The 27,117-nt window shown below is 40.5% G+C and overlaps 1 protein-coding gene across 1 annotated transcript in view; it reads right to left on the reverse strand.

Annotated features, from left to right (window-relative positions):
• Positions 1-27,117, reverse strand: part of LCLAT1 (lysocardiolipin acyltransferase 1) — a 203,071-nt gene that overhangs the window by 102,877 nt on the left and 73,077 nt on the right. The window contains exons 2-3 of the mRNA XM_054022443.1: positions 11,915-12,083; positions 4,570-4,768 (exon numbers count right to left, since the gene is read on the reverse strand). Of these exons, the coding sequence (XP_053878418.1) occupies positions 4,570-4,768; positions 11,915-12,083 (368 nt within the window). The remainder of the gene's footprint in view (positions 1-4,569; positions 4,769-11,914; positions 12,084-27,117) is intronic.

Consider the following 27,117-nt stretch of genomic DNA (forward strand, 5'->3'; position numbering starts at 1 on the left):
CTGCTGCTGCACTGTGTTTCAGTCAAGTTCATATAAAAATTCTCCATGTGCATCTCTTTGCTGGATTCATGGATCTCACTTTTCATTCACTCCTTCCCTTTCTGCCATTCTGCACAGCATTGTCTTGCCTGCTAGTTTAAAGCATCTCACAACAAGTAACAATGGTGCCCCTTCTATACAGCTCCAGCCAGCCAAACTGTTGTAAAATGAACTCCATTGTGCCACAAAACTAATACCCTACTATTAGCACTGCCTTTTTAGCCATGCATTCAATTTACTAGTCTGTCATTAAACACAGGGCCAGAAGTATAACCCTTCTATTTTGGGGTCTATTCATCAGCTCATATTCTAATAATTCGTCAAGCCTACTTTGAAGACGCTCCATGTGGCTCTTCTCTAGATTAATGTACACACATTAGTTCTTCTGCAGCTCATGTCAGGAAATTTCTTGGTATAACAGATTAAGAAGAAAGAGTTAAGATTTTGCTTTAAGAACAAGAGCTTGATTAAGCTGGGGGTATGTATTGCTCTGTTATCTGTTTAAGATGAAAGTGAACGCCTTATTGAGTGCTGAGTGTTACTGACCTCCACACTGTAGGCAACGTGAAGGAAGTCAAAGGGTGTTGGAGACAACTTATTTCCCTACTTTTAAAGTTTTGGTTGCGTGGAGTGCGTCCTGCTGTAACCTGAACTCATTAAACACACAGTTTTTGCTGTATGAATTTCCTTTCCTTATATCTTACAAAATATGCCAAAGTAACTACACCTCTACCCCAATAGAACGCGACCCGATATAACACGAATTTGGATATAACGCGGTAAAGCATCGCTCCAGGGGGGCAGGGCTGTGCACTCTGGCAGATCAAAGCAAGTTCGATATAACGCGGTTTCACCTATAACGTGATAAGATTTTTTTGGCTCCCGAGGACAGCGTTATATCAGGGTAGAGGTGTAGTTATGTGTAAAATGGCTAGGAATGAGGTAGAGTTCTCACATGCTAACAAAGGAGAGGAGGCCACTATTTTGAAAGAGGTGCAGTGTCTGTCCTGCTTCGAACAGACCAACTCGCTCTACCCACAGGCACACACTGAATTGTCCAAACTTCCCTTTTCCAAGAGTTTGGCTTTAAACTTAAATTGCACACTTTAAATTAGAGTCTTCCCAAACTTGGCTGTTCCTCAGGTTTCCCTGCAAAACCTCCTCCATGTCAGCTATTAGTTCTCTCTGCCCCCTTACATCAGGATTGGAACTAAAATCCACTTGCTTGCATGTGTCAGCAGTAAGTATTTGTGACACTCTGTATCTCAAAATAGCACCCTGGAACCCCCATATTCACCTCTGTGATACGATTATGATAGGTTTTGTACAGTGCATGTCTCATAACTATAAAGGGAAGGGTAACAGCCCTCCTGTGTACCATACTATAATCCGTCTTGGCAGGGCTGGCTCTAGGCACCAGCAAAACAAGCTGGTGCCTGGGGCGGCACATTTTTAGGGGCGGCATAGCCGGCGCCAGAATGCCACCCCTAAAAACGTGCCCCGGCCGCCCTAGCTCACCTCCGCTGCTGCCGCTCGCACACCGCTGCTCCCCCTCCCTCCCAGGCTCTCAAACCTGGGAGGGAGGGGGAGATCCCGAGCGGCCGCAGCGCGCAAAACAGCTGATTCGCGCGCCGCTGCTCCCCCTCCCTCCCAGGCTTGAGGGCCTGGGGGGAGGAGGCAGGGCTGGGGATTTGGGGAAGAGGCGGAGCTGAGGTGGGGCCGGGGGTGGGGTAAGAAAAAAACGGGGGGGGGGGGGCGGCGGCCAAACTTGTTTCTGCTTGGGGTGACAAAAATCCTAGAGCCGACCCTGCCTCTTGGCCAGAGGCACCAAAATCCTTTTACCTGTAAAGGGTTAAGAAGCTCAGGTAACCTGGCTGACACCTGACCCAAAGGACCAATAAGGAGACAAGATACTTTAAAATCTTGGGGGGGGGGGGGGGGGGGGGGGGAGAAGGCTTTTGTTTGTGCTCTTTGTTTTGGTGGTTGTTCACTCTTGGGACTAAGAGGGACCAGACATCAATCCATGCTCTCCAAATCTTTCTGAACAAGTCTTTCATATTTCAAACTTGTAAGTACAGCCATGCAAGGCGTGTTAGTTTTATCTTTGTTTTCTCAATTTGTAAATGTACCTTTTGCTAGAGTGTTTATCTCTGTTTGCTGTAGCTTTGAACTTAAGGCTAGAGGGGGATCCTATGGGCTCTTTGAATCTGATTACCCTGTAAAGTTATTTTCCCATCCTGATTTTACAGAGATGATTTTTACCTTTCTTTCTTTAATTAAAAGCCTTCTTTTTAAGAACCTGATCAATTCCTCCTTGTTTTAAGATCCAAGGGGTTTTTGGATCAGTGTTCACCAGGGAATTGATGGAAAGTCTCTCAAGGCTACCCAGGGAAGGGAGCTAGCCCTTGGGAGTGGGGGCAGCAGACCAGATCTAAGCTGGTAGTTAAGCTTAGAAGTTTTCATGCAGGCCCCCACATCTGTACCCTAAAGTTCAGAGTGGGGAAGGAACCTTGACAGCATGCCTTGTGAGGTATCATTTAAGAAGTCTGTTGAACATTAATATCCTGTTGAATTGTATGTACTATCATTGTATGTGAAGTTAGGAAATATTGCTATATGTCTGTTTCTGAAATATGTGGTAAGTGGAAAGTAGCCCACAGCTAGCCTTTCATTGGCAACAAAGGGGCAACTAACACTGACAAGACAGATTTACATCAGGACCAACCAGACATGTGTTGATGGCCCATCAAGAAGAATCTACTCTCCCAGAGATTCCTCAGAGAAGGCACATTTACAATGGGGGCTACTTAACCCCCACATCACAACAAGGATCTTTCTAGCACCTGCACAGAAAGTGTAAATGAGGGTCAATTATATCACCACTTGGTCTCTCTCCTCCCCCATCTCAACACCTGGAAGATCACCTGGAAGACAAAGACCTCGAACTGGGGAGATTGGTCCCAGGCTGAGAAGGGAATTCAGCCTGTGTTTTAAGAACTGTAAACTGCCCGCAACATCCAGTGGGGTGAGAAAAGCCGTTTGATTCAAATCTTGCTTGGTCTGTTAAAGTTTAGAATCTAGCCTGCATTTCTATTTTTATTTCTTATGTAACCAACTTTGACCTTTATGCCTAACACTTATAATCACTTAAAATTTATCTTTCTGCAGTTAATAAACTTATTTTAATGTTTTATCCTTACCAGTAAGTTTGTCTAGAGTGTTTGAGGAACCTGCTCATATTACAATGGCTGGTGCACGTCCACTTTCCTTTGACAAAGTGACGAACTAATTAATGAGCGTGCACTGTTCAAGAGGAGGTCTTGAGCAGTGTAAGATGGTACATCACTGGGGTGCAAGGTGGGCGGGGGCTTGGGAAATTGGCTGGAGTCTCACAGTGTATAATTCGTGAGTGGCTTAGAGAGCATTCATGCAATTTAGGTGGATGTATGCCTCCACGTGTTGATGGCTGATTGATCACAGAATCTGGAGGGGTTTGCTGCTTATCATTAGCACGACATTGTGAGAGACAGAGACCAGGATGAACAGTTTAAGGGGACTCAGCGGTCCCACAGTTCCAGGTTGTACCCCCCCGGGTATGTTACAGTATTCTGCATCTTTTTTGTAGTGTTCAAGCATCTGAATTTAGGCTGGCTCAGCAGGGGAGCCTTGTCATCCTATGCAGAGTCTTTGAACCTTCTATCCTGCTACAGTGTTATATGAAAGTCAGATCATGCACTGTCTTAAGACCATCACAACAATGGTGTAAGGTCAGGATGAAGTAATTTTGGTGTGGCACAATATGAGAGTTCTCCCTACTGCTCAGCAAGTCACTCACTATTACCAGAATTATATGTACCACTGCCAAAAATTATCTGTGTAAGTAAATGGACTGACAAAAGGGAATCACAAATTAGGTGGCCTTTGGACTTCAGAAAGCTGATACATATCCTGTACAAAGCAATTTTGTGTGAGATGTCAAACAAATCTAAAAAAATTAATAAAATGTAAAAAGGCGTATTTATTTCAGATAAATCTGCATATTTATTCTGAAACTACTTGCATGAAAATTTTTTGGCTCATTTGAAATAATTTCTCTGTTCAGTATCTTCAGCCCAAACTAGTTTCTGGCCTACATCACTGTAACAACGACCAACAAAAGGACAAAACTAAGCTATTTCATATACTGTACAGTGTATTTCTGTTACCTGAATTTAAAACCATGGCTATTAGAATGAACGCTGATTTCTGACTTGTCCACAGGAAGCTTAAAAAAAAAACAAAAAAAAAAAACCACAAACACACACACACACACACACACACACACACACACTTACACACCCACCCCCTTTTGGTAGCATATGCTAGTTAATGAAACAAGAAGCCTGACAAGTGCATTTGTACAGAGTGGGAAAATGTTGATCTTAACACTGAAGCAGAAGTTGCAGAGGAGGTTAGGGTGGTGTTAGAGAAGTGAAATATTGTATTTTATTACTAATTCTCTTTTATCCATTAAAACTGTAGATGACCTACCAAATCCTGGAACGCTTTTGAGACTGGATTTGAGACAGATTTTTTCTAGTCTGAGGTAGCTGTATCGCAGCAGGCAGTTCCATAGAAACATCCAGTCCATTCGTGTCCGGTGGTTCATTATGATGACACTTCTTTCTCCGGGGATGAACCCATCACCTGTTATAACCACCTTTGCGCCAAACACTATCTCCAGCAAAGCCTAGAAGAAACATTTTGATATTATGACTTTCCACTCAAGGGGGAGGGAAGCAAGTCTGTTAGGACTTGTCTACATTACCCGCTAAATCGAGCACCGAGCACTCTCCCACCGACTCTGGTACTCCACCAGAGCGAGAGGCGCAGGCGGAGTCGACGGGGGAGCATCAGTTGTCAACTTACCACAGTGAAGACACCGCGGTAAGTATATCTAAGTACGTTGACTTCAGCTACGTTATTCACATAGCTGAAGTTGCGTAACTTAGATCGATCCCCGCCCTCAGTGTAGACCAGGCCTTAGTCTATTGACAAAAGAAATAAATTTTCATTGACTAATTTCCTAACACACAACTTCATTAGAAAACAATGAACTTCCCTTAACTGTTTTCTTATTGAAGGTCAGTCAATTTTTACACAATAGCTGTCTGCTATCGTCCCTAATTAAAGAGGTGGAATCAATAATCCGCACTTCTCAAATAGCCACTCTTTGCTGATCTGGATATCAGATACAAATACCATTTTTGTCTAAAAATAATCTTTTTTAAAATGAGCTGTGAACCCAATAGCATATTGCACTAGTATGTGGGAATCAAAATGCAGGTTTTAATATGATCCAGCAGGGTCTGGAGCATTGCAGGGCAAAAATTCCCTAGCAGGAAAGGGAAAGTGCCTCATGTATCATGTGAGTGAGTGAGTGGTCAATACTAGCATGGCATTGAAGAGCTCTAGAATGTACCACGTCATGTCCTCAGCCAGAAGGGTCAACTCGACAGCATGTTTCACTCTCATCCCCAAGAATGGCTAGAAGTGAAGACAGAAAATGAGTCTGGAAATGGGAAATCCCAGGCAAATTTGACCACGCTGTGATGGACTGATTTATGTCCGCATTAAATTGTGACTTTCACATAACATTGTAGCCATCATTTTAAAGAATAAAACTCACATTTTGAGTGTGTAAGTACCTGTCAAGAGGTACCTAGGACAGAAGAGTCATCAATGGTGATGGGCTTCAAAAACAAAGAGATCCACCCTAAAATAATGGTTTTGTTATAAGAAGTGTTGAGGCTTAAGGAAATTAGTTCTCTCAGTTGGGGCTCAGGGGGGCAAGAATTTCCCCGACATCCATCTGCCTGGAGTTTTGAAGTTGATCAGTAAGTCAGATGCCCAAGAAGACAGAAGCCTTACTTAAGGACAGGATCTGTCGAGTCTCCCTCTGGCTGACCACCACCAGACAACAGAAGGACTGCAAGAAGCAGAGGTACCTACTCACCTGACACTCAGCCTGGGCCTACGGACTCACAATAAAGGGTGAGCATAAATTCACAGGAGAAAGTGTATACTTTTTTGTTGTTTACCTAAAGATCTGTAACATTTGTATGCTTTGAGAGTAAAAGTTCATGTGGTTTTAGAAACTCCTGTGCAAAGACGGCATTCCTTATTTTACCAGCCACGTGGCACCGATGAGTTATACTATAAACCAGAATACCCATAGAGGTGGAACTCTTGGAAGGAAGGGGAGAAGGCAGGAACCTGCAAAGGTCAAAGCAGTGGGTACAGTGGCCTAGAGCAGCTCAACTGCAGGGTTCCACATTCAAAGGAAGAGAGCGGGACAGATAGGAGGTCTTCACCCAGGAGCGTGCCTTAGAGACACAGAATTAGAAACAATAACTGGATGCTGCCTGCACTCAAATTGCTTGGAAGCATGTGTGCAATCCAAACACTGAGTCCAATTACAACAGCTTGGTGACCATCCATTAGGGGGACTCAGCCATGTCTAACGCACAAGAAAATCTTTTTTTTTTAAATAATCTACCACACACCTAATCACAGTGAAAAGAGCAATTTGTGAAAGAATTAAAAAAAAAATGGAAAAGTGCTTTCAAGCTCATACGTCCTCAATACAACTGAAAACTTTGGACTCCAAAAAAAAAAAAAAAAAGGAGGAGGAGAGAATGCAAGATTGGAAGTCTGGAGATTCTGGTTTCTGTCTGTGACTGTGCCACTGGCATGTTATGCATCTTTAGATAATTTAGCTCCTGTGTCTCAGTTTACTCATCTGTAAAACTGGGACAATGCTTATATTTGCAAATAGCTTGAGAACCCTGGATGAAAAGCGCTATATAATAAGTGCCAAATAGTAATGAAAAGTGACTCAAGTCACTACAGTACAGGCAAGTTGTTGATGTTGAAGGACAGTAATGAACTATTGTAAAAGCAGAGCAAGTTACGTGCCTCAGAGTGGAAAACAGTTAAGATGTATTGATTGCAGAGTGTCATCTTTCTCATCTCTAAAACTAAATTTAATTTTCTCTTGGATGGGTTTGATAAACACATTAGATGTTGACCAAATTGGTGAAAGTGTGTACATATATCACTTAAACAATAAGAGAGCTGTGTGCTCTCTGCCAAGTGTTATCAGCCTTGAGAAAATTCTTAAGTAGGAGAAAGTACCCCTGGGAAGTGGTGAAGAAAGGCTAATATAGGCTTAGAGGGGTTAATCGGCAAGAAAAAGCAATCAGTTTGACAAAAATTGTTACATGCTTTTTCAGCTCCTTTAGGGTTCTAAAACACAGATTGTGTTTATACATATTTTAAATTAAAAATACATTTTTCAAAACAGGAAGAAAATTTTGGAAACCCGAGCTATTTTGTGGGCTTGTGAAAATGTTTGGGAAGGTAACACAGAAAAGGAAATTTAGTCAGTCTGCTACCATGCAATAATGTATCTGAAGGAGTCTAACAGATTGTTCCCATGTTCAAAGTAATTGTCAAATTACGATGAATATTCCCTACATAGTAATATTTCCCTAAGGAAGTAAGTGCCACTCCATCAATTGCTTAGAACTCTGAAATACTTATTAATTACATTAAATTCTATTTTTACAGAATTAGATGAAAACACTAATTATTGGATCATTTTAAAAATAAATCATCTGAACTTCCTGCAATTAAAGTCTATGAGAAACACTAATAGTTCTATATTGCTTATTAATGAGACATTAGCAGCTTTCATTCTAAGCATTTTAAAAGCATTCTAAGCAAATTACAATATTGGCCACACACTGTTCTAATAACAATCCTATTTATGAGATTTTTCTCAGACTATAGAAGCTCTGCCACATCTGAAGAGATGTAGGCTAAAATTTTCAGAAGTGCCTACGTGACTTAGAAGCCTAAGTATCATTTTAATAAGTGATTAGAAAGTTAAGAACCTCGTTGGAACATTTTCAACTTAATGGAATTTTTGTCAAAAGGACAGGTTCAGCTCGTGCATGCATCCTACACATCCTCCTGTCCTGTACCGAGGATATACAGGGCCACGCAGATTAAATGCCCTCAATTCCTTCTGTACTGCAAAGCCCCAAGATGAGAATCCGAAGCAGAGGAGAAAGAGGATTGGTAGTGGAACACCCGCAGGGACACACATGTCGGAGAACTTCAGTTACCAAACAAGGTACGTAACCTCTTTTTCTTCAAGTAGTATCCCTATGGGTGCTCCACTTGAGGTGACTCCCTATTAGCACACTTTAAAGGAAGGAGGTTCTTTGGAACTCGGTCTAAGGCTCTCTGTAGGACTACAGAGCCAAAGGCAGCATCTGCTTGGGATGCATCAAGCAAGGCATAGTGTGACAAGTAAGTGTGAATCAAAGCCCATGTAGCAGTCTTGCATATTTCTGTAATAGATGCACCCTCTAGCAGGGCTACAGATGTGGAGTACGATCTTGTAGAATGAACAATGACCTTGGGAGGCAGGATATGTTAGCATCCACATAACAGGTGAGTATGTAAACAGAAACCCGCATTTAGAAAGCCTCTGGTTAGTCACAGCAACCTTATAGTTCTGGCCACAACAGCAATAAACAACCCTCAGAGAGCTACCTGAAAAGGATGGGGCAAGAATCATGGAGTGGAACTTAATGGAGTTTCCCAAAGTTATAACCCCCAAGACCCATCTGTCAGAGGTAATCTGCTCATTTAAGGTGTGAAAATGGGAGAGACCATTCCCAAAAGGAAGAAAATTGCCTAGTGTAAGATGGTGCAACAAAGGGCTGAAATCAGCACATTGTGGCCCTTGACCAAGGAGTCAAAAGGAACATTTGGCTGTCATTAGCTGTTGAGTGGAGGTTGCTGTAGCAGTTGAAGATTGTCCCTTTTGAAATGTGTTATTTTTATTCCCTAGGTGCTCCAAAGATCTATGGAAAGTTGAGAATTGAGAAGGAGGTTATCTCTGCGCCACCCGAGATAGATTAAGCCTCTTTTTGTTCGCAGACTATATACATCTCCAGCAAACAAAGGATCACCTTGGAGTCTTTCAAAGTATTCACCAAATTACACATGGTGTCACTGACCGTGAAAGGGGCCATTGAAAGGGATTGGAGTCATGATACCCTGCACATGATTACAGCCATAACAACAGAATGAGCTGCCATATTAGCCACATCCGGAGAAGTTTGCAGGGTTGTTCTGGTCAAGAGCTGCCCTTCTGCAATGGCGGCTTGGAACTGTTCTTTGTACTGTTGTGGTAGATGTTCGATGAAAGAGCTACACTTAATTTAATGAATGTGACTGTTTTGCCAGAATCAACTGAAAGTTAGTAATTTGGAATTGTGAAGTAGCAAAAGAGTAACTCTTGCACCCAAATACTCCAGGGATTTGTGGTCCGTGTCATGGGGTATAGTCTCCAAACAGTATTGCCTCTGACATTCATTTACTATGTCCACATCTAGAGGATTTGGTTCAGTGTGGGGAAAATAAGAAGTTCCAGCCCTTAGATGGGACATAATACTTTTTGTCTGATCTTTTGGCCATTGGGAGATGAGGGAGAGACACAATAGCAAGAGATTGACAGATGGACTTGGCAGGTTTTAATAGTGCTTCATTTATAGGGAAGGCAACCCATGCTGAAGATGATGTTTGCAAGATGTCAAGCCATTTATGCGATCTCTCCTGCACTTCCTCTAATGGGATCTGAAGGGTGTCTGCTGCCCTCTTCATTGGATCTTGAAAGTATTCTAACTCAAAGTGATACATGAGGGATGATAACCTCCTCTGGGGAGAAAGAAATTGGAAGGAGGTACAGGTTCCAGATAGTCAAATGTAGGTAGTCAGCAGAACCCTGCAGAGAAATTTGGGAATCTGAAGAACCCTCCTCTTCATAGTCCAGTGGAGGAGGAAGCAGCCATCTTTCAGAACATATTAGTACCAGGGAGGTAGGCAATCCCGGTGAAAGGGGGGATACTGGGATAATGCTAATTGTGGTACCAGGAATCTTGACTTCAATAGAAGAGACTCAGGTTCCTCAGAAATAAGCAGGTCCTTTGAGAACCTGAACTCTTGCGGTACTGGGTGAGCCAGCATGGTGACTTGGTAAGTCCCAGCCATAGAGGTGAGAGATAATGAGTGTTTTACTGATTGTTCTGGAACCTGCTCTACCAATTGTCTAGGTACCGACGAGGCCGTGGAAGATGCAGAGCATACTGCCTTCTTGGTACAGTGCTGAGGATCAGACATCTCTAGTCCAAGTTTCAATGGTACCAAGGGACTCAATACTGAGTGACGGGTACCATATATGTTGGAAGCAGACAAGAACTTAGATATAGAAGATTCCTCAGTACCGAGACTGCTTGAAGCTTTTGTGGAAGCCTTTGTAGGGCATAGGCTCCTTGGTGTCATACTAGAGCAAGGTAACCTTTTTTCAGCGGACAGTAAATTTGCCAAAAAATGCATTTTTCAGGGCACCAAGATGATTCGTGAATTCAGGTCAAATTCAGCAAATGGTTTCAACCAAACAAGTGGATTTTTTTAAGTCAAAGATTTTTCATTTTGAAATGTAGCTAATTAAAAAAAACCCCAACAATGCAACACACAAAAAATAGTTTGGGGTTGAACAAAACATAGCATTTGAACCAAAACAAAAGTTTTTGCATGTTTGGTTTGGTGAGAAATAGTGAAAAAAAAAATCAGCTTTGGTTCAAATCAAACCAAGCCATGTTTTGGTTTGTCCCCTGAACCAAAAAAAACCAATTATGTGCTCAGCTCTACTTCTACCTACCACTGCTACTATTTCCAGATACTAAGTTGCCATTCACATAACAATTTTAATACATAAAAGTATTCTAAGTTGAAGGGACTTTTTTTAACAAAAAAAAAAAAAAAAAAAATCTTAAAAGCAGCTATGTCATAATCAGTATTGGAGATTTTGGAGCTTTTATGGATTTCCAAACACAAAAACACCAGTCTTCTACAATTTGAATGGAAATTTGGTACCCAGTTTCTTGAGTTAGCTATTTTAAGAAATCTGGTAGACAAGCACAAGGTCAGACTTCTGATATTATTACTACCAACTGAATTTGAAACATGTCCACAAGAGATTAAAGTGGCCTACACTATTCAACTGTGAATGGGGGAAAAATTTGCCCAGTTGTTAATTTTTAATTCCTGATTTTGTAGCATTGTAATAATCTTTGTAATGGTGGGAAGAATAAACAAACTTCGAGCTGCACATAAAGCAGCCCAAATACTTCCAGGCTCTTGTGATTGCAGCTGCACGGCTTTGGGGAGGTTGGAGGAGGGTTGGGGTGGAGGAAAGAAAGGAAGGAAAAGTGGGAATTAATCACTGAAGGATAAAAGTGCAAAAAAGGAGAGAAGCCTTAACTGAACTGTAGTCTCATTGAGAGTAATACTAAAAGTTTGATCCCTTGTATGTACAAAGGGGATAGTTCCAATACTACAAGGGAGATACTTTCCATCTTCCAATGGCACAAAGAGCGAAATCCAGTATAATACCATGAACTCTGATATAGGGGAACTCCATTTACAGTTAAGTCGAATGAAATTGTTCCAGGGCATTTGCTTAGAATGAAGTTCTTTTGGGGAATGGGGTGGAGACTTCACACTAAGGCTTTGTCTAGATTAGGATTTAAACTGTGATGTTAGCTAACACGCTAACTAAGCTATTGTAAAAGTCCAGTGTAAACAAGTCCCACTACATGTGCCAATTTGGTCTAGCTAAATTTAGCTCAAGCTGGGTGGTATCTGGGGTGTTAGAGTTTCCTTAAAAAAATCTTTTATAATGGAAAGTGTTAAGCAACTTAAATATCGGGACACTAACAGCTCCCCCTATAATAATTACACTGACATTGCAACTTACCACTGGGAGTGTGAGCCAGGTGGCCACAATGCGGTCAGTGATCCAGCGATACCAGGCCGGGGAGACAAACATCAAAGGTAGAAAAGGACTGAGCATGAAAATGCTCCCAAAAAAACTTGCCAAGAACAGTGCAAGTAAGAAGTATATCCCTTTCCATGACACCATGGCTCTGGAAGACAAAGTGAGCATTCAGTTAGATAAACACTTGTAATTACTTTCTGCCTCTTAATCTTCAACCATCTCACACTTACAGTTTCAAATGGATCTGGTGCTTTTCATTTTTGTCCTAAAATATTACATAATGTTGTGGTGCATTGGTAAATAACTGCAATGTTCTACCTCAGTTGTAGCAACACTTCAGTGTTATTGAGATCAACAAACACAATAATTTTAAGGTGCTTGGGACATTAAGAGAGCCATACAATTATATCAACTTTATCTTCGATTATTTCCTCCATTTAATACAATATGCACTGCATTCTGAAGTCTCCTCAATGCTATTTTTATTACATAAAATTAAAAAGAGAATAGAAAACCAGAAGGATATTTGTCACGTCAAACACTTTTGATCAGTTGCCTCGAACACTGCCAAAATACTAAGCTTATTTGATGGGAGAGGTTAGAAGAGGGAGGTCCCTGCAAGGATTTCCTATGCCCCCCCTTTGCATCCTCTTCCAAAGTTACAAGAACCCCTTTTCCACCGGCAGAATTAATACATGTGGCTTTCTTCAAAACCTATCAACACCCCAAGTAAAGATTAGCGGGATCAGTAAAGAGCAACACAAAGTGTTATTCCCCATGACCCTGTAAAGGGGCTAAATAAACTTCCTCTGCAAGCCCACTCTGGACAACGGAGCTTGTGACCCAGTTTGAAGCTCCTTCCACATTTCTACTGGTCCTATCAGTTATTTTCCAGATTATGCCACCAGATGAAGAGAATCATCATCAAAGGTTGCAATGTCTCAGTATAGCAAACTTCTGATCTTTGCATACATAAGAGGGCCTTTGGTTTTATAAGACAGTAGTCTAGACTTAAAATATTTTAGTGTCCATGCTATTAGTTTGTTATAAATCTAAAATATATAATGCGGAGAGATGCTTAATGGACTAGTGTACAACAATCAACGCAAACCCTCAAGGGTTTCTGTTGGCTCCAAGCCTTTCCAACTTAGCAGACACCATGCTATGACAAAACAAATCTGGAAATGTTGTCTAAATTAGAATCTAAAAATAGTCTGTTTTCAGCTATTTAGGACCAAATTGTATGTTTCTGAGATGAAAGGTTAAGTAGAAGTCAGATTTCTCAGCCACTTTACTAAATTCCTCTACAACAGGCAGTTTTAGGAATTATAAGAGTGCAGATAGACAATCAATCACTTAGGATAAGGAAAACAGGAAGCTGGACCTTTCAATTTTAAAATGAGCAATGGAAAAGTAAGCCATTAAGCCTTGTATACCGCAATACACATATTTGATTTTGAGCATCTTTTCAAGCCTTATTTATATTCCATAGCAGCAATAATAATCAAAACATTAAGGTTGCACACCAAAGCACTCAGAAGTTAGGAAATGCCAAAAGTTAAGACTGCATGCACAATCTTAGCTCTGCTACTTTGGACATCTGAGTAACCTGAGATACACTGTGTCCTACCCGGTTTACACTAGAAAAACACAGTTCATGAAAGTTGTTTATATATATTATATATATATTTTAAAGAGAACACTGAAAACTGTACTTACCCCAAATTTTACTGAGTAAAATAGAGTAAAAGTCAACATTTGTTGACATATATGGACTACCTAAGGCCTTGTCTACCCAAGAAAATGATTTTGGTATAACCTAAGGTGTGAATTTAAATACACCTCTACCCTGATATAATGCGACCCGACATAACACGAATTTGGATATAACGCGGTAAAGCAGCGCTCCAGAGGGTGGGGCTGCGCGCTCCGGCAGATCAAAGCAAGTTCGATATAACGCGGTTTCACCTATAACGCGTTAAGATTTTTTTACCCCGATATAAGGCTGTCCTCGGGAGCCGAGGTGTAGATATAAATTAAATTGACAGAATCCCTCAGGTGGACAGTAAAAGTGCCTTTTTTAAAAACTTATTTCACTTAAGAAGGGGTTTAAGCTAAATTGAAAAACTCCACCCTTCTATTGGAATAAGTGTGTCGACACTGGGTGTGGGTGTGTAAGTAAAACCTGTACAACAATCTTTCTACAACTGGTAAAACTTTGCTCTGTACACAACCTCTAATTAAAGCTTCAGACACCTAAAACTAAACCTAACAATGACCACAGTACAGTTGTGCTGACAAAATTATTAAACTGCTTATCTTTAATGCTTTGAGAAAAGAAAATTCACATTAAAAGTCCAAGATATAGTGGCACTATTCTGACAGTGACAATACTGAAAGCATACAATAATGAAATGTTATAAGCTGCTACATATATCTATTTAAGGCTATAAAATTGCATATTATGCTGCGTTTGAGAAAAATTAGTGACCATGTAATTAAGGACTGTCATAAAGCATTCACAAAAGAGGGCATAGTTAAGGTCATGCATGCAAACTTAGCTTCGGTATTTCATGGTGTTGCTCTAAAATTCTACAGAGACCAGATTTAAGACCTTTTCTTTTCTGTCATTTTCAATTATTTGAATTGGACCCACAGTTTCACAGAAATTTTTTTCACTCACTCAAGTAGGGGTATCCTGGGGAAATAACTATGAATTGAGGTTGCCTTCTTGGAATATATGCACTGTCATATAATCAAGATCAATTAAAAACAATTTAGGATTAATTCTCAAATTTTAAACTGTTGCTGCAGGTATCACCTGAACAGCACTGTCATGCAAGAGAATCACCCCATCTACATTGTGTTATGGAATTTCTCTGTCTTTGAAGAAGGTACACAGGAACAGATTGAAGTAATGGTAGCAGAGGGAGATGGGAAAATTAAAGAAGCCAAGGGAAGGCAAGGAAGGAAAGAAAAAAAATACAGGAAGCAAGAAAGGTTAGAGAGAGAGACACAGAGATGAGAAGATAGAAGTAAACATGCTAACTTTTGTAGTTGGACTGGAAGAAGAAAAAGCTTACTGAATGTTAAGAGCCCTGCCTCCTGTATGGCTTAGATTCCCTTGACAATATGACAATGAAATTAAAAATCTTGAGACAGATCTTCAGCCTTGCTATGTATCAGGGGGTAGCCGTGTTAGTCTGTATCTACAAAAACAACAAAGAGTCTGGTGGCACCTTAAAGACTAACAGATTTATTTGGGCATAAGCTTTCGTGAGTAAAAACCTCACTTCATGTGTCTCCTGCACACTCTTCCAGTTGCACAAAGGGTCCCAGAGCAGACAGCTGGGGATTTCCCAAGCACAGAGATATGCCAGTGTAATATGAAGCTGGCATCAACTCAAATTTTCCCCAAATACTAAAGAGGCAGTGGCCTCACTATTCTTTCAGTAGAAAGATTGCTTGGGGGTGGAAAATACATGTCCCTCTCTCCCCAGCTTGTAGAAAATTTCCAAAAATTCAACCATTTAAACTGCAGTTTATTTCCAATTTTCTTTAGTGTTGGAACAGGTAATGTGTTGGCTTACTCCCACTCCTTTCTAAAATTTTAGAAGTCCTGAACTTCCCCATCAAAACATTTTTGGATTATGCAGATGCTATGCTTGCCTTCAGGTATACTTTTCTAGATGAAGACTACAGTCAATCACTACCCACTATTGATACTGTTTTAGTTAGGATTTCACTTCTATCTACATCTCAACATTTTCTGCCCTTCAGTGTGCTTCACTGTGTTTATACCGACAAAGCACACACTGATTTTGAAGTCCACGAAAACTGCCTAATTAAAAGGGCCAAAAAAGCCTTTTATTTCATTACTTGGATTCTATTTATTTGTAATGTGTAGCGCCCTACCAAATTCACGATCCATTTTGGTCAATTTCACGGTCACAGGATTTTAAAAATTGTAAATTTCATTATTTCAGCTACTTAAATCTGAAATTTCATGGAGTTGTAATTGTAGGGGTCCTGACCCAAAAAGGAGTTGGGGAGGTTACAAAGTTTTTGTAGGGGGGGTTGCAGTACTGCTACTCTTACTTCTGTGCTGCTGCTGGCAGCGGTGCTGCATTCAGAGCTAAGCAGCTGGAGAGCGGCAGCTGCTGACCAGGAACCTACTTCTGAAGGCAGAGCCGCTGCCAGCAGCAGCGCAGAAGTAAGAGTGACATAGTATTGTATTGCCACCCTTACTTCTTGAGCTGCTGCTGGTGGGGCGCTGCCTTCAGCTCTCCAGCCATCCAGCTCTGAAGTCAGGGCTGCAATACCATGACCCCCCTAAAATAACTTTGTGATCCCCCTTTTGGGTCAGGACCCCCAATTTGGGAAATGCTGACCTCCCCCATGAAATCTGTATAGTATAGAGTAAAAGCACACAAAAGACCAGATTTTAAGGTCCGTGACACGTTTTTTATGGCCGTGAATATGGTCGGGCCCTAGTATGTGGCAACAATATTGCCAAACACACTGTACAAAACTAGTATTGCTGCTTCTGCCACTTACTTCAGCTGCTCCATTCGATGAGCTTGATTCAACACCCACTGAAACCAATGGGCCTTCAGTAGGATTTGAATAGGAGTGGAATTTAAGATGATACATATGTCTAATACTACGTAAAATATATTTGCTGTCGTAAATCATAGTTTTTACTGTTAGAAATACCAAGGTATGTAGATGGCAAAATCTCTTAGTAGTTTACAGACAACACAAAAAGTGCCTGTGAAGGACAGTATTCTGCTGGAGCTTCCAAGTCAAGTAAGAGAAAGGTTAAAAGAAAACGGTAACACGAATAGTCTGAGTTTATACAAATTCTTGCACAAAATATAATTTGAGATTCAAATTTCGGGAAGATTCTTCTTTCCAAATTAATTTAATTTATTAGGATGGTTCTTGGCATCTGGCTATAGCCCTACAGACAATATAGTGCAAATGATAGAGGGCAAGTAGGGAACTGAGAATTATTTATTTTCCAAAGAAGCCTTTTGCTTACATTAGAATCTGAACACAGTTCAAATGAGCAATCTAGCTCACAGGTACTGTTACTACCTGCTATTGATGAAAAATAACTATTGACTCTGAGACAGTAAATTCACTTTATTCATGGATAGGACATTGCTCAAAAACCCAGGGTTTCTATCTATAGTTGCCTGTAGAAAACCTTGCAGCCATACCACTTTGATCTTGTCAGATCATATACATTAAACAGAAATGGGCCTTACAATATTTGGATGGGAAGTCTTCTATATAAACAAGGGATTTTCAATATTTCTTCAGACACAGAATATTAATTTCTAAGATGCTATCAAAAAGAGAAAAAGGAAAGATGAGACAATGGAAGTGCTATAGTCACTGCACATTTTTACTGGCTTTACAAAACAAAATTCTTAGAGACATAAAATTCTTAAGTAACATATACTAAAATGTAGGGAGAAGATTCTGCGAAACACTAAGGGTATGTCTACATTGCAATTAAAAACCCACTTGGACTCATGGGTCTTGGGCTAACAGGCTGTTTAATTGCAGTGTAGACATTCGGGCTTAGGCTGGAGCCTGGATTCTAGGACCCTACAAGGTTGGGCTCTAGTCTTGAGTTCAAACGTCTGCAGCACAATTAAATAACCCCTTAGCCTGAGCTCTGTGAGCCCAAATCAACTGGCACAGGTCAGCCACAGGCGTCTAATTGCCGTGTAGAAATGAACTTATCCTAGAAACCTTAACTAAAAAATATTACAGAGAAAGTATGATTGGTGCCATTACAAGGCAAAGTAAAGATCATTTGGATACCTTAGTGGTAATTTTTTACAACTTTTACGTGTTTAGATTTCTTTTAAGTTTAATCTTATATCTTAATTTCGTGAATTTATAATACTTGTTTTTGGAGTTAGAACATTCATATGCTTTTTATCCTGAAATTACTGATATGTATGCTCAACCCAAACTCCAGTTCAACTTTCTTCCTGTTTGGGAACAGAGATAGAGTATAGCCTCTTTAGATCACATTTATTAGCAGGAAACAGGTATACGGGCAATAGAAAACAAGTCTCTAATGTATTTGCTTAGAGTTTCAAAGAACTTCTAAATTTCTCTGGTTTAGCCAATATTATCAGACTGTGTGACCACACAACAGACTATGGCCTATTAGCAAAGTACAAGAACACTAAAGAACGTTTCAACAACTGAAGTTAGAGTAGACAACGGGAATTTTCTTTTCAGACAGTTATAGTGTTTAAAAAGCGTCCCGATTCCCTGAGAGAGACAAGATGAGTGAGATATCCTCTTTTATTGAACCAACTTCTTTTGGCAAAAGAGACAAGCTCCACAGAGCTCTTCTTCAGGTCTGGAAAAGATAATCAGAAGTCACAGATAAATACAAGGTGGAAAAGATTGTTAAGCACAAGGAGTTAACACATGTTGCAAGAAACCAAAAGAACTGGGCAATTAACACATCTGCAGCGTAGCCCATAGAATAGGTATTTGCTAGGTAAGGCATAGGTATAGGTATAAGTTAAGGCAGTAATGTAATGAGCCTACAAGCCTCAAGACCTGTAAAACAATAAAACTTAGCTAAATTAATCAAGGCCTAAAAAGCTTTAGCATAAGCAGCTAGCCACAAGTAATTCTAGATCATAAGGTATCACAAGAAAGAATACTGTAATGACTAAACTGCTGACAGCTAAATGGCACAAGATGCCAGCTGCTATCAGCTTGGGATGTTTTAAGATAACGCCAGCAGATGTCCAACCACAAGAGTGCCATGGCAACGAATTAATATATATGCTAATAAGCTTGAGGTAAAGGGTCTAGTAACCTATAGGAGAAGGGCACCCCAACATTAGTGCCCAAATAAGGGAAAGGGGCTGAAGCCCCTGCTGAATGTGCATTAGGCATAGTCGCATCAGCATAACACACTATAAAAGCTGTATCCCAGCCTGTGTGCCATGGGAGATGCCAGGATGACAATCACTGGGGGTGACGATGATGATGATCATGACAGCTAACACTTTAGGTTTTTCTGCAAGGGATGATGTGAGTATATGATGCTCAGATGCTCTTTCCGTATTATCTCTATCTACCTTGCTGGGCTGGAGTTTTTATGATTTTGCTAATTGTGTTAATAAAACTACTGAAAATTCTGAAGCTTTTTCCTAAGTGTGAGGATGTTGCAACCATACATATCAGGATTCCCAATTTACAATTAATTCTAACAACACTGTGCCTGATCTTGGGATTAGAACCTTGCAAACCTCAGATTGTTCATTTGTCACTTTGGGATTCATAAGTAATCAACATAATTAATACACAATCAAAAGATAAGGCAATACAGTCATAGGACAAAGGAGAGTTAATGGGGTATAGATAGTGGTGATGTAACATAAACTAGAGTCCTGGTCTACACTACAAAATTACTGCAGCATTACTATGTTGCTCAAGGGTGCAAATAATCCACACCCCTGAGCGACGTAGTTATACAGACCTAAGCATCAATGCAGACAGCGTTATGTCGATGGAAGAATGTCTCCTGCCGACATAGCTACCGCCTCTCGTGGAGGTGGAGTTATTAAGTTGATGGGAGAACTCTCTCCCATTATCTTAGAGCAGTGGTTCTCAACCTATTTACCATTGTGGGCTGCATCCAATACTACCTGTATGGCCCTGAGGATGTCACATGGGCCGCAGCTGTGCGCTGATTGGGCCACAATCGGCCCACGGGCCACAGGTTGAGAACCACTGGCTTAGAGCATCTTCACCAGAAGCACTACAGTGGTGTAGCTGTGCCACTGTAAATCTGGAGTGTAGACCTGCCCAGAGTCTCTACTGAGTACATGATTTAGCAGAGTTATGAATTTAAGCTCCCAGGCTCATCCTTTGAAGGTATTGTGCAGGTTTCCTTTGAGGATGAGGATAGGGAGGTCAGATATAGCATTCCACATACTTCCTAAAAATATTTTAAAGCCTTAAATATTTTAATCTAGCATTTCAAATTTCAACTACAGCTTTCAGATGTGCATTTCAAAATGGATATTTTTAACCATTCATGTGAGCTTGTGATTTGACTATTACAAGATAGAGATCTGGGATAAAATTTCTCCAACCAGCTGGAAGTGCTGTAGAGGCAGCAAGTATAAACCCAAAACATTTGAAGGTGGCAGACAATCTTTTAGCATTCTACAATAGCCTCTCTGTCCAATCTAAACCAAATACTACACTCTCAATGAGCTCACACTGGAAAAGGATAAAAGACAAAAACACCATGCCACCTGTGGGTGATCACTTTAAAAAAAAAAAAAAAAAAGTGATTACTCTATATTTGACCTATCAGTCCTCATCCTCAAAAGAAACCTGCACAACTCTTTTAAAGAACAAGCCTGGAAGTTGAAATTCATAACTTTGCTAGAGACTAAAAATCATGGTTTTGAAAGACACTGGCTTTATGGTTTATTACAAAAATTTGTCACCCTCTAAACCTCCATTTTTTCCTATAACTCCATTGGCCACTTTATCTTGAATAGTCCCTTAAAATATGTGAGAACTACTTATGCTAAACCAGGGGCAGGCAACCTATGGCACACATGCCAAAGGCGGCACGCGAGCTAATTTTCAGTAGCCCTTACACTGCCCGGGTCCTGCCACCGGTCCAGAGGACTTTGCATTTTAATTTAATTTTAACTGAAGCTTCTTAAACATTTTAAAAATCTTATTTACTTTACATACAACAATAGTTTAGTTATATTATAGACTTATAGAAAGAGACCTTCTAAAAACATTAAAATGTATTACTGGCATGCAAAACCTTAAATTAGAGTGAATAAATGAAGACTTGGCACATCACTTCTAAAAGGTTGCCGACCCCTGTGCTAAACTATCTGTTTAATCTTGTATTTAGCTGTGACACTCTTAGTACCTTTTCCAGACCTGAAGAGCTCTGTCTAGCTCAAAAGCTTGTCTCTCTCACCAACAGAAGTTGGTCCAATAGAAGATATTACCACACCCACCTTGTCTCTCTAACACCCTGGGACGCACATGGCTACAACACCACTCCATACAAGAAATACCAATCAAATTCCTACTTCAACTTGGAGTGGTAGGTTTACTAGGAATCTATTCCTTGGTTATCAAAATCTGATTCTCACTTACACACTAACTTCTTGCTACATTGCAAAAACAAGTTGGCTACAAAAATACAGAAGTGTTATGTGCCACACACATTTTGTATAAAACTAGTAGGCAAATTCAAGGCAAAGTTTATAGCCACTATTTTAAATTGGCCACATATTAATGTGTGTTACAAAATCATGGAAAGCATGAATACCTAAACTCCCTCACCACCAAAAACCATAAACCTAAGGCATTACATTTGTAATTCAAAAGGTAACATTTCAGCAGATACTAATAAATGATTCTCCCACCAGAGGGGTTTACATGGCATAGAATAAACCCGTAACAAACCTGTCAACTAAGCTAGAAAAAAGATCAAGCATAAAAAATTACTTTGCATTAGGATTCTCAGTCTACTGCATTTTTGGATTTGGAACATATTTGTTTTCCCAGAGAGTACCTGCATAGGTCATCATTATGAAAACCGGTTGAAAATGCAGTCCACACAAGGCTCAGATAGTTAAAATTCAGCAACAGAGAAGGACCTCTCTCTTGTTCTTTTTAAAATATATATATTTAGCCCAGGGAACTATGTTACCCATCCGTTTCTTCTAACAAACATTGATTCCAGATACAAACTGATGTTTTTGCATTATTTTGTAACTGCAAAACATGATCAAATAACTGTCCCTTCTCTTTTTGACTTAGGAACTAAAAATTGCAAAGCAGCATCTCAAAAAACCTAGAAAAATAATTCATTTTATTATCATCACTGATAGATGCACAGAAAGATGCATGCTTCATGAGTTAAAGGATTGGGAGGGAAGTTACTCCGTTACTCAGCTAAATGTTTTTCAAGTAGAAAAGTACTTTTTTATTGCTGCTGACAACCATATCTTCCTATGGTAGGAATGATATTCTCAGCACTTCTGATTTATCAGTAATACATAAAAGCTTTGGCTTACTCCAAAATCACTTTCCATTTGTGGGGTGGGGGTGCATGCAGAAGGACAAAAAAGGATTAGGTTATGATTCATGTCTGAAGCTGCACACTATTAGAGAGATGCTATCCTGGTACCGGGCTTGTAATTTTTCACCTATTTTGTGGCAGAACTCCAAGTTGTTGGGGTACTGTACGTTTACATATTCTTGTTGTCACAGCAGAACAAAAATATTTTCTGTCTCCAGGTAACGGGCAACAGTAATTTCTAAAATATAATTTATATTTTACATTTCAGTTAATTTTAAACATTCTTGGATAAGATAGGACAGAAATAACTTTCCAAAACAGTTGCATTTTTGTAAACTTCAGCTTTACGAGAATCCATTCTTGAACCACTTGAGAATATTTTATGTGAACAGTGTTTTTTTAAATAATAATATAAAGCAGAGGTATTCTGTTGTGGTCAGTCTTTGGCTCATGTTTTGCCTATTAGTTACATGTTTTTGTTCAAGGTACAGCTGAAATGACTGCCAAACCAGAACTTGTTATGATGATGTTTCCAAAATGTTTTAAACAGGATCTGTGAAAAGTCTATTCTCTACTACAAACTAGAATTGATGCATGAAGAATTCCATGGCTTGGCAGGGAGGAAAGGATGTGAAATATATTCCTATTATTTGGTTAAAAATAAATGGCTCATCTGCTTCTAAAATTAAAGGTGGCTAGCAGTTACACAGTAGTCAAATCTGAGCTCACACTTCATTGCCAGTTTCTGAATGATTTGAAGTTCTTCAAGCATAGATTAAGCTTCATTGTCTGCCAAATTCACTGTAAACAAGATTTAACCTACAATATGGATCAAGCAACACCGCCCAACAAACAGGGACACTTTTTATGTAATAATTAAACAGGTCCAATATTTGAAATGTCACAGTTGACAAATCAAGTTTTATTACATCACTAAATAAATAAACCAATGTTCTTTATTGCTTCTAAGGCAACAATGCTAACATGAATTCTTACCAGTCCGTATAATGTTTCAGTTTGATAGCCATTGGCAATAAAACTCCCTGCTTATTAATCATTGTGTTCCCCTGAATCAAGAGGGATTCAACTGCACCGTTTTTTAGTCAATAGTTACCAGTGGAAAAGGTAATCAAAGGTTATTTAATTAAGCACCAGAATACTACACACTATTTTCAATTAAAACCAACCAGAGAGTTTGACAGCGAGCCAGGAATCCCTTTCACTAACCCAATTTACTCTCAATTTACAGCACCTTCCCACAGAAATCTTAACCAGCAGTAGGTAAGTTGGCTACAAACTGATGTTTGATTATTTAGTCCAGCATCCCTTTCAGAAACTATTAAGTAGAGCTGTACTAGAACTAAAATTCACCTCTGACAGAGGATTTTGAATTTCTGGGAAAAAAAATAGTTTCAAAACAGAACAAGCTGGAAATGCCATATTTTTCATGGAACAGCAATTTTAGAAAAAAAATCTGTTTTGGAAGAACCAAAACAGGTTTCCTCTTAAATTTCTGGACAGTTCCCTGGCCACCTGAGGGGGCAGCCTGCTCCACTCATCTGCTGGGTAGGAAGCAGGCAAACAGCCAGAAAGCCTTGGAGTTTATATAGCCCAACAATCCCAGGGAGCTTGCCAGGTGGACAATTCCAGGAGCATGGGAATTGGGCAGCCCACCAGGCGGGCAACCCAGATATATGGGGATACTGGCTGCCCACCAACTAGGCCATGTGGGAGACAGGCAGCCAGGCAGGCTGACAAGAAACCAGGCAGAAAGTTTAAACGGAGTCAACATGTTCCCGTGGAACATTTCAATTATGTTGAATAAACATGTTCTGATGGAAAACTGATCTGTCAGAAACGTTTTGACCAGTTCTTTTATTAACCTTGGGGTTAGAGGAGGAGACTGGCACCTAGATAGCACCACGTTTTAACGTCAGAATTCCATACAACAGATTGACAGGAAGAACTTGTTTCCATTTAAAGCTCTACTTAGGCGTGTAACTTCACCTCTGTGTCTCAGTTCATATATCTGTAAAATGGATACAACTTACATGGAGAACATGACAGACAATATTGTTTTGAGATCCTCAAAGTGCTATGATTTCAAAGTAGCATGTCCTTTTATAAAATACGCAATGATTTTTACAGACACAGACTGACACAGCAGCCCACGCAATACAAGCAAGATGCTTTGCAAGTTTCCTCACACCATTTTTCCCCAACACATCTTACTCCTGTTCTTTAAATACTGGCCTCTCCAAAAAAGGACTATCAAGTGTGTTAAACTGTGGCGCGGACTGCTTCTATGGAACAAACCTGTGCCACACCATTAAAACGGACTTCATTCAATTTTTTTAAACCCAGGCATCAGAGATCAAGTAGAGGATTAAGTGAATGTATCCAGTCCTATATTCTTTTATCATTAAAATAATTAACAACTGTAAATGCATCTTTGACCCTCTCCCACAGCATAGACACTAGATTACATTTGCACAAAATAAAGAGTACAACTAACCTCAGTAAATATTACCAATATTACCTCATCTTAAAATGTAATGTCTCACTTTGATTGCCAAGACTTAATCTGACTATTATAATTCAATAAAAGATTCAATAGGATATTTAATTTGTTTTGCTAAGCAATTACATATCTTTCCAATGGTAAAGAATTCTGCCTGTTCTTTGCAATTCAGCCATTAGAGGTTATAAGTAGGTAATTCAGTGAGGGAAAGATCAAATTGGTACAATGTTTTTTCACTCGTTTGCCTTTATCTTCAAAACTTTTCTCTGAGTAGGCATTAGACTAATAAAGCCTTCATGAGACCAACAGGTAAGGTATTTAGAAATGCTTAGAAGAGGGTGTCAGGTGGTGAATTAGGGTTGCCAGACATCCGGTCAGAAAGAGCGCCCGGTCGGAAAAGGACCCTGGTGGTTCCAGTCAGCACCGCTGACCAGGTTGCTAAAAGTCCAGTTGGCGTCAAAGTGGGACTATGACAGGCTCCCTGAAGCAGTCGGCATGTCACTGTGGCTCTTAAGCATAGGGGCGGCCAGTGAGGCTCCGTGCGCTGCCCCCACCCTGAGCATCAGCTCCACAGCTCCCATTGGCCGGGAACTGCAGCCAATGGGAGCTGCAGGGGTTGTGCCTGCAGGCGTGGGCAGCGCACAGAGTCCCCTGACCCCTGTGCCTAGGAGCCAGAGGAGGGCTGGGGACATGCTGCCACTTCCGGAAGCCGTGTGGAGCCAGGTAGCCTGCCTTAGCCCCACTGTTCTGCCGACTGGGAGCCCGCACCCCGAACCCCGTCCTGCAACCCAACCCTCTGCCTCAGGTTGGAACCCCCTCCCGCACACTAACTCCCTCCCAGATCCCACATCCCAACTCCCTGTCCTAGCCCTCAGCCCCCTCCCACACCCAAACTCCCTCCGGGAGCCTGTACCCCAAACCCATCATACCTGGCCCCACTCCAGAGCTTGCACCCCCAGCTTGAGCCCTCACCCCCTCCTGCAGCCCAACCCTCTGCCCCAGCCCTGAGCCCCCTCCTGCACCCCAAACCCTTCATCCTCAGCCTCACTCCAGAGTCCACACTCCCTCCTGCAGCCCAACTCCCTTCCCCAGCCCAGAGCCCCTCCTGCAGCCTGAACCCCTCATTTCTGGTCCCACCCTGGAGCCCGCCTGGGAACAGGGGCGGGGCCTTGGGGAGGTGAAGTTAGAAAGTTGGCAATACAGCTGCTCAATTGAAAACTGATTTATGGAAAGAAGCTTATTTTTATTCTTAGCTAAATTCACAAAATCTGCAATTGACCAGCAATAGGCACAAATGCCAAGGGAGGAAAAACTAATCATACAATTGTAACTTTTGCTACATAAAACTGCCTAAGTTCGACAGAATCATACATGAACAATTCCAAGTATCCGTTTCACAGCTTTTGAAATACAAACCTACTCTACATAGTCTATGCTGTAAGTTACTATGGCCTTGTGAGCTTTCATTTTAACAGCATTAGGAAGCAAGAGCCCCCTGGCTGACCATGCATCAAGGATAGGAGGTTTAACCACATAAAAAATAGCTACTGTACTAACCTCAAGGTGTGTTTATTTTTAAGGTTGGAAACAGTCAAAAAAGCTCAATGTTTATTAAATGTCAGTTCCGAGTGACCTCTAAATAACCTACAGGCACACAAAGAATGAGGGCACTTTCTGAAGTTTTATGATATACATAATAGAAGATCTAAGGCTCGAAGCTAAGTCCAATCTACAGGAGGAAAAAGCTATTTATGACTGACAATTACCAAAAGCAAGTCACTCTTCCTCAGATGAATAAGCCCTTAGTGTAAATCTAAGTTATACTTAAACTGAAAGAGGGTTTTACAGCTTTTGCCCCCTAGACAGCTAGAGTCTGTTTCAAAATAATCATAATACATGTATATTAGAAGTAAAAGGAAACAAACTAGTTCTCATAGACGGGCTTTTATTTTGTACAGTGATGAGATCCCAAGACCCCAAATTATAGCCATTAAAGCAAAAAGTCGCAGAATGAAGTTTTTGAAAATCATATCCTATGTCATACAAAGATATTAAGTTTTTCTCCTAGCTTGCCAGCAAAGTTATTCTACAACAAAAAAAGCTGAGCAAACTTCAAGAATTTACAGTAATTCAGAAGATTAAAACTGATAAATAATGGAACACTGACAGACTCATAGACTCAGACTCAAAGGACTGAAAGGGACCTTGAGAGGTCATCTAATCCAGTCCTCTGCACTCATGGCAGGACTAAGTATTATCTAGACCATTCCTGACAGGAGTTTGTCTAACCTGCTCTTAAAAAATCTCCAGTGATGGAGATTCCACAACCTCCCTGGGTAATTTATTCCAGTGCTTAACTACCCTGACACTCAGGAAGTTTTTTCTAATGTCCAACCTGTAGTAAGAGGAGGCCCTGAGATATAAACCTTGGTATCAGAGGCCCGGTATGCGGCCTAAGGCCTGAACTAAAGTAATGGTCAAGACTTTGCTAACATAAAGCAAAGTTAAGCTGTGAGCCAGAGGCCGGCTCTGCTCACAGAA

This window comes from Malaclemys terrapin, chromosome 3, assembly GCF_027887155.1.
Source record: "Malaclemys terrapin pileata isolate rMalTer1 chromosome 3, rMalTer1.hap1, whole genome shotgun sequence".
Taxonomy (NCBI): domain Eukaryota; kingdom Metazoa; phylum Chordata; order Testudines; family Emydidae; genus Malaclemys; species Malaclemys terrapin.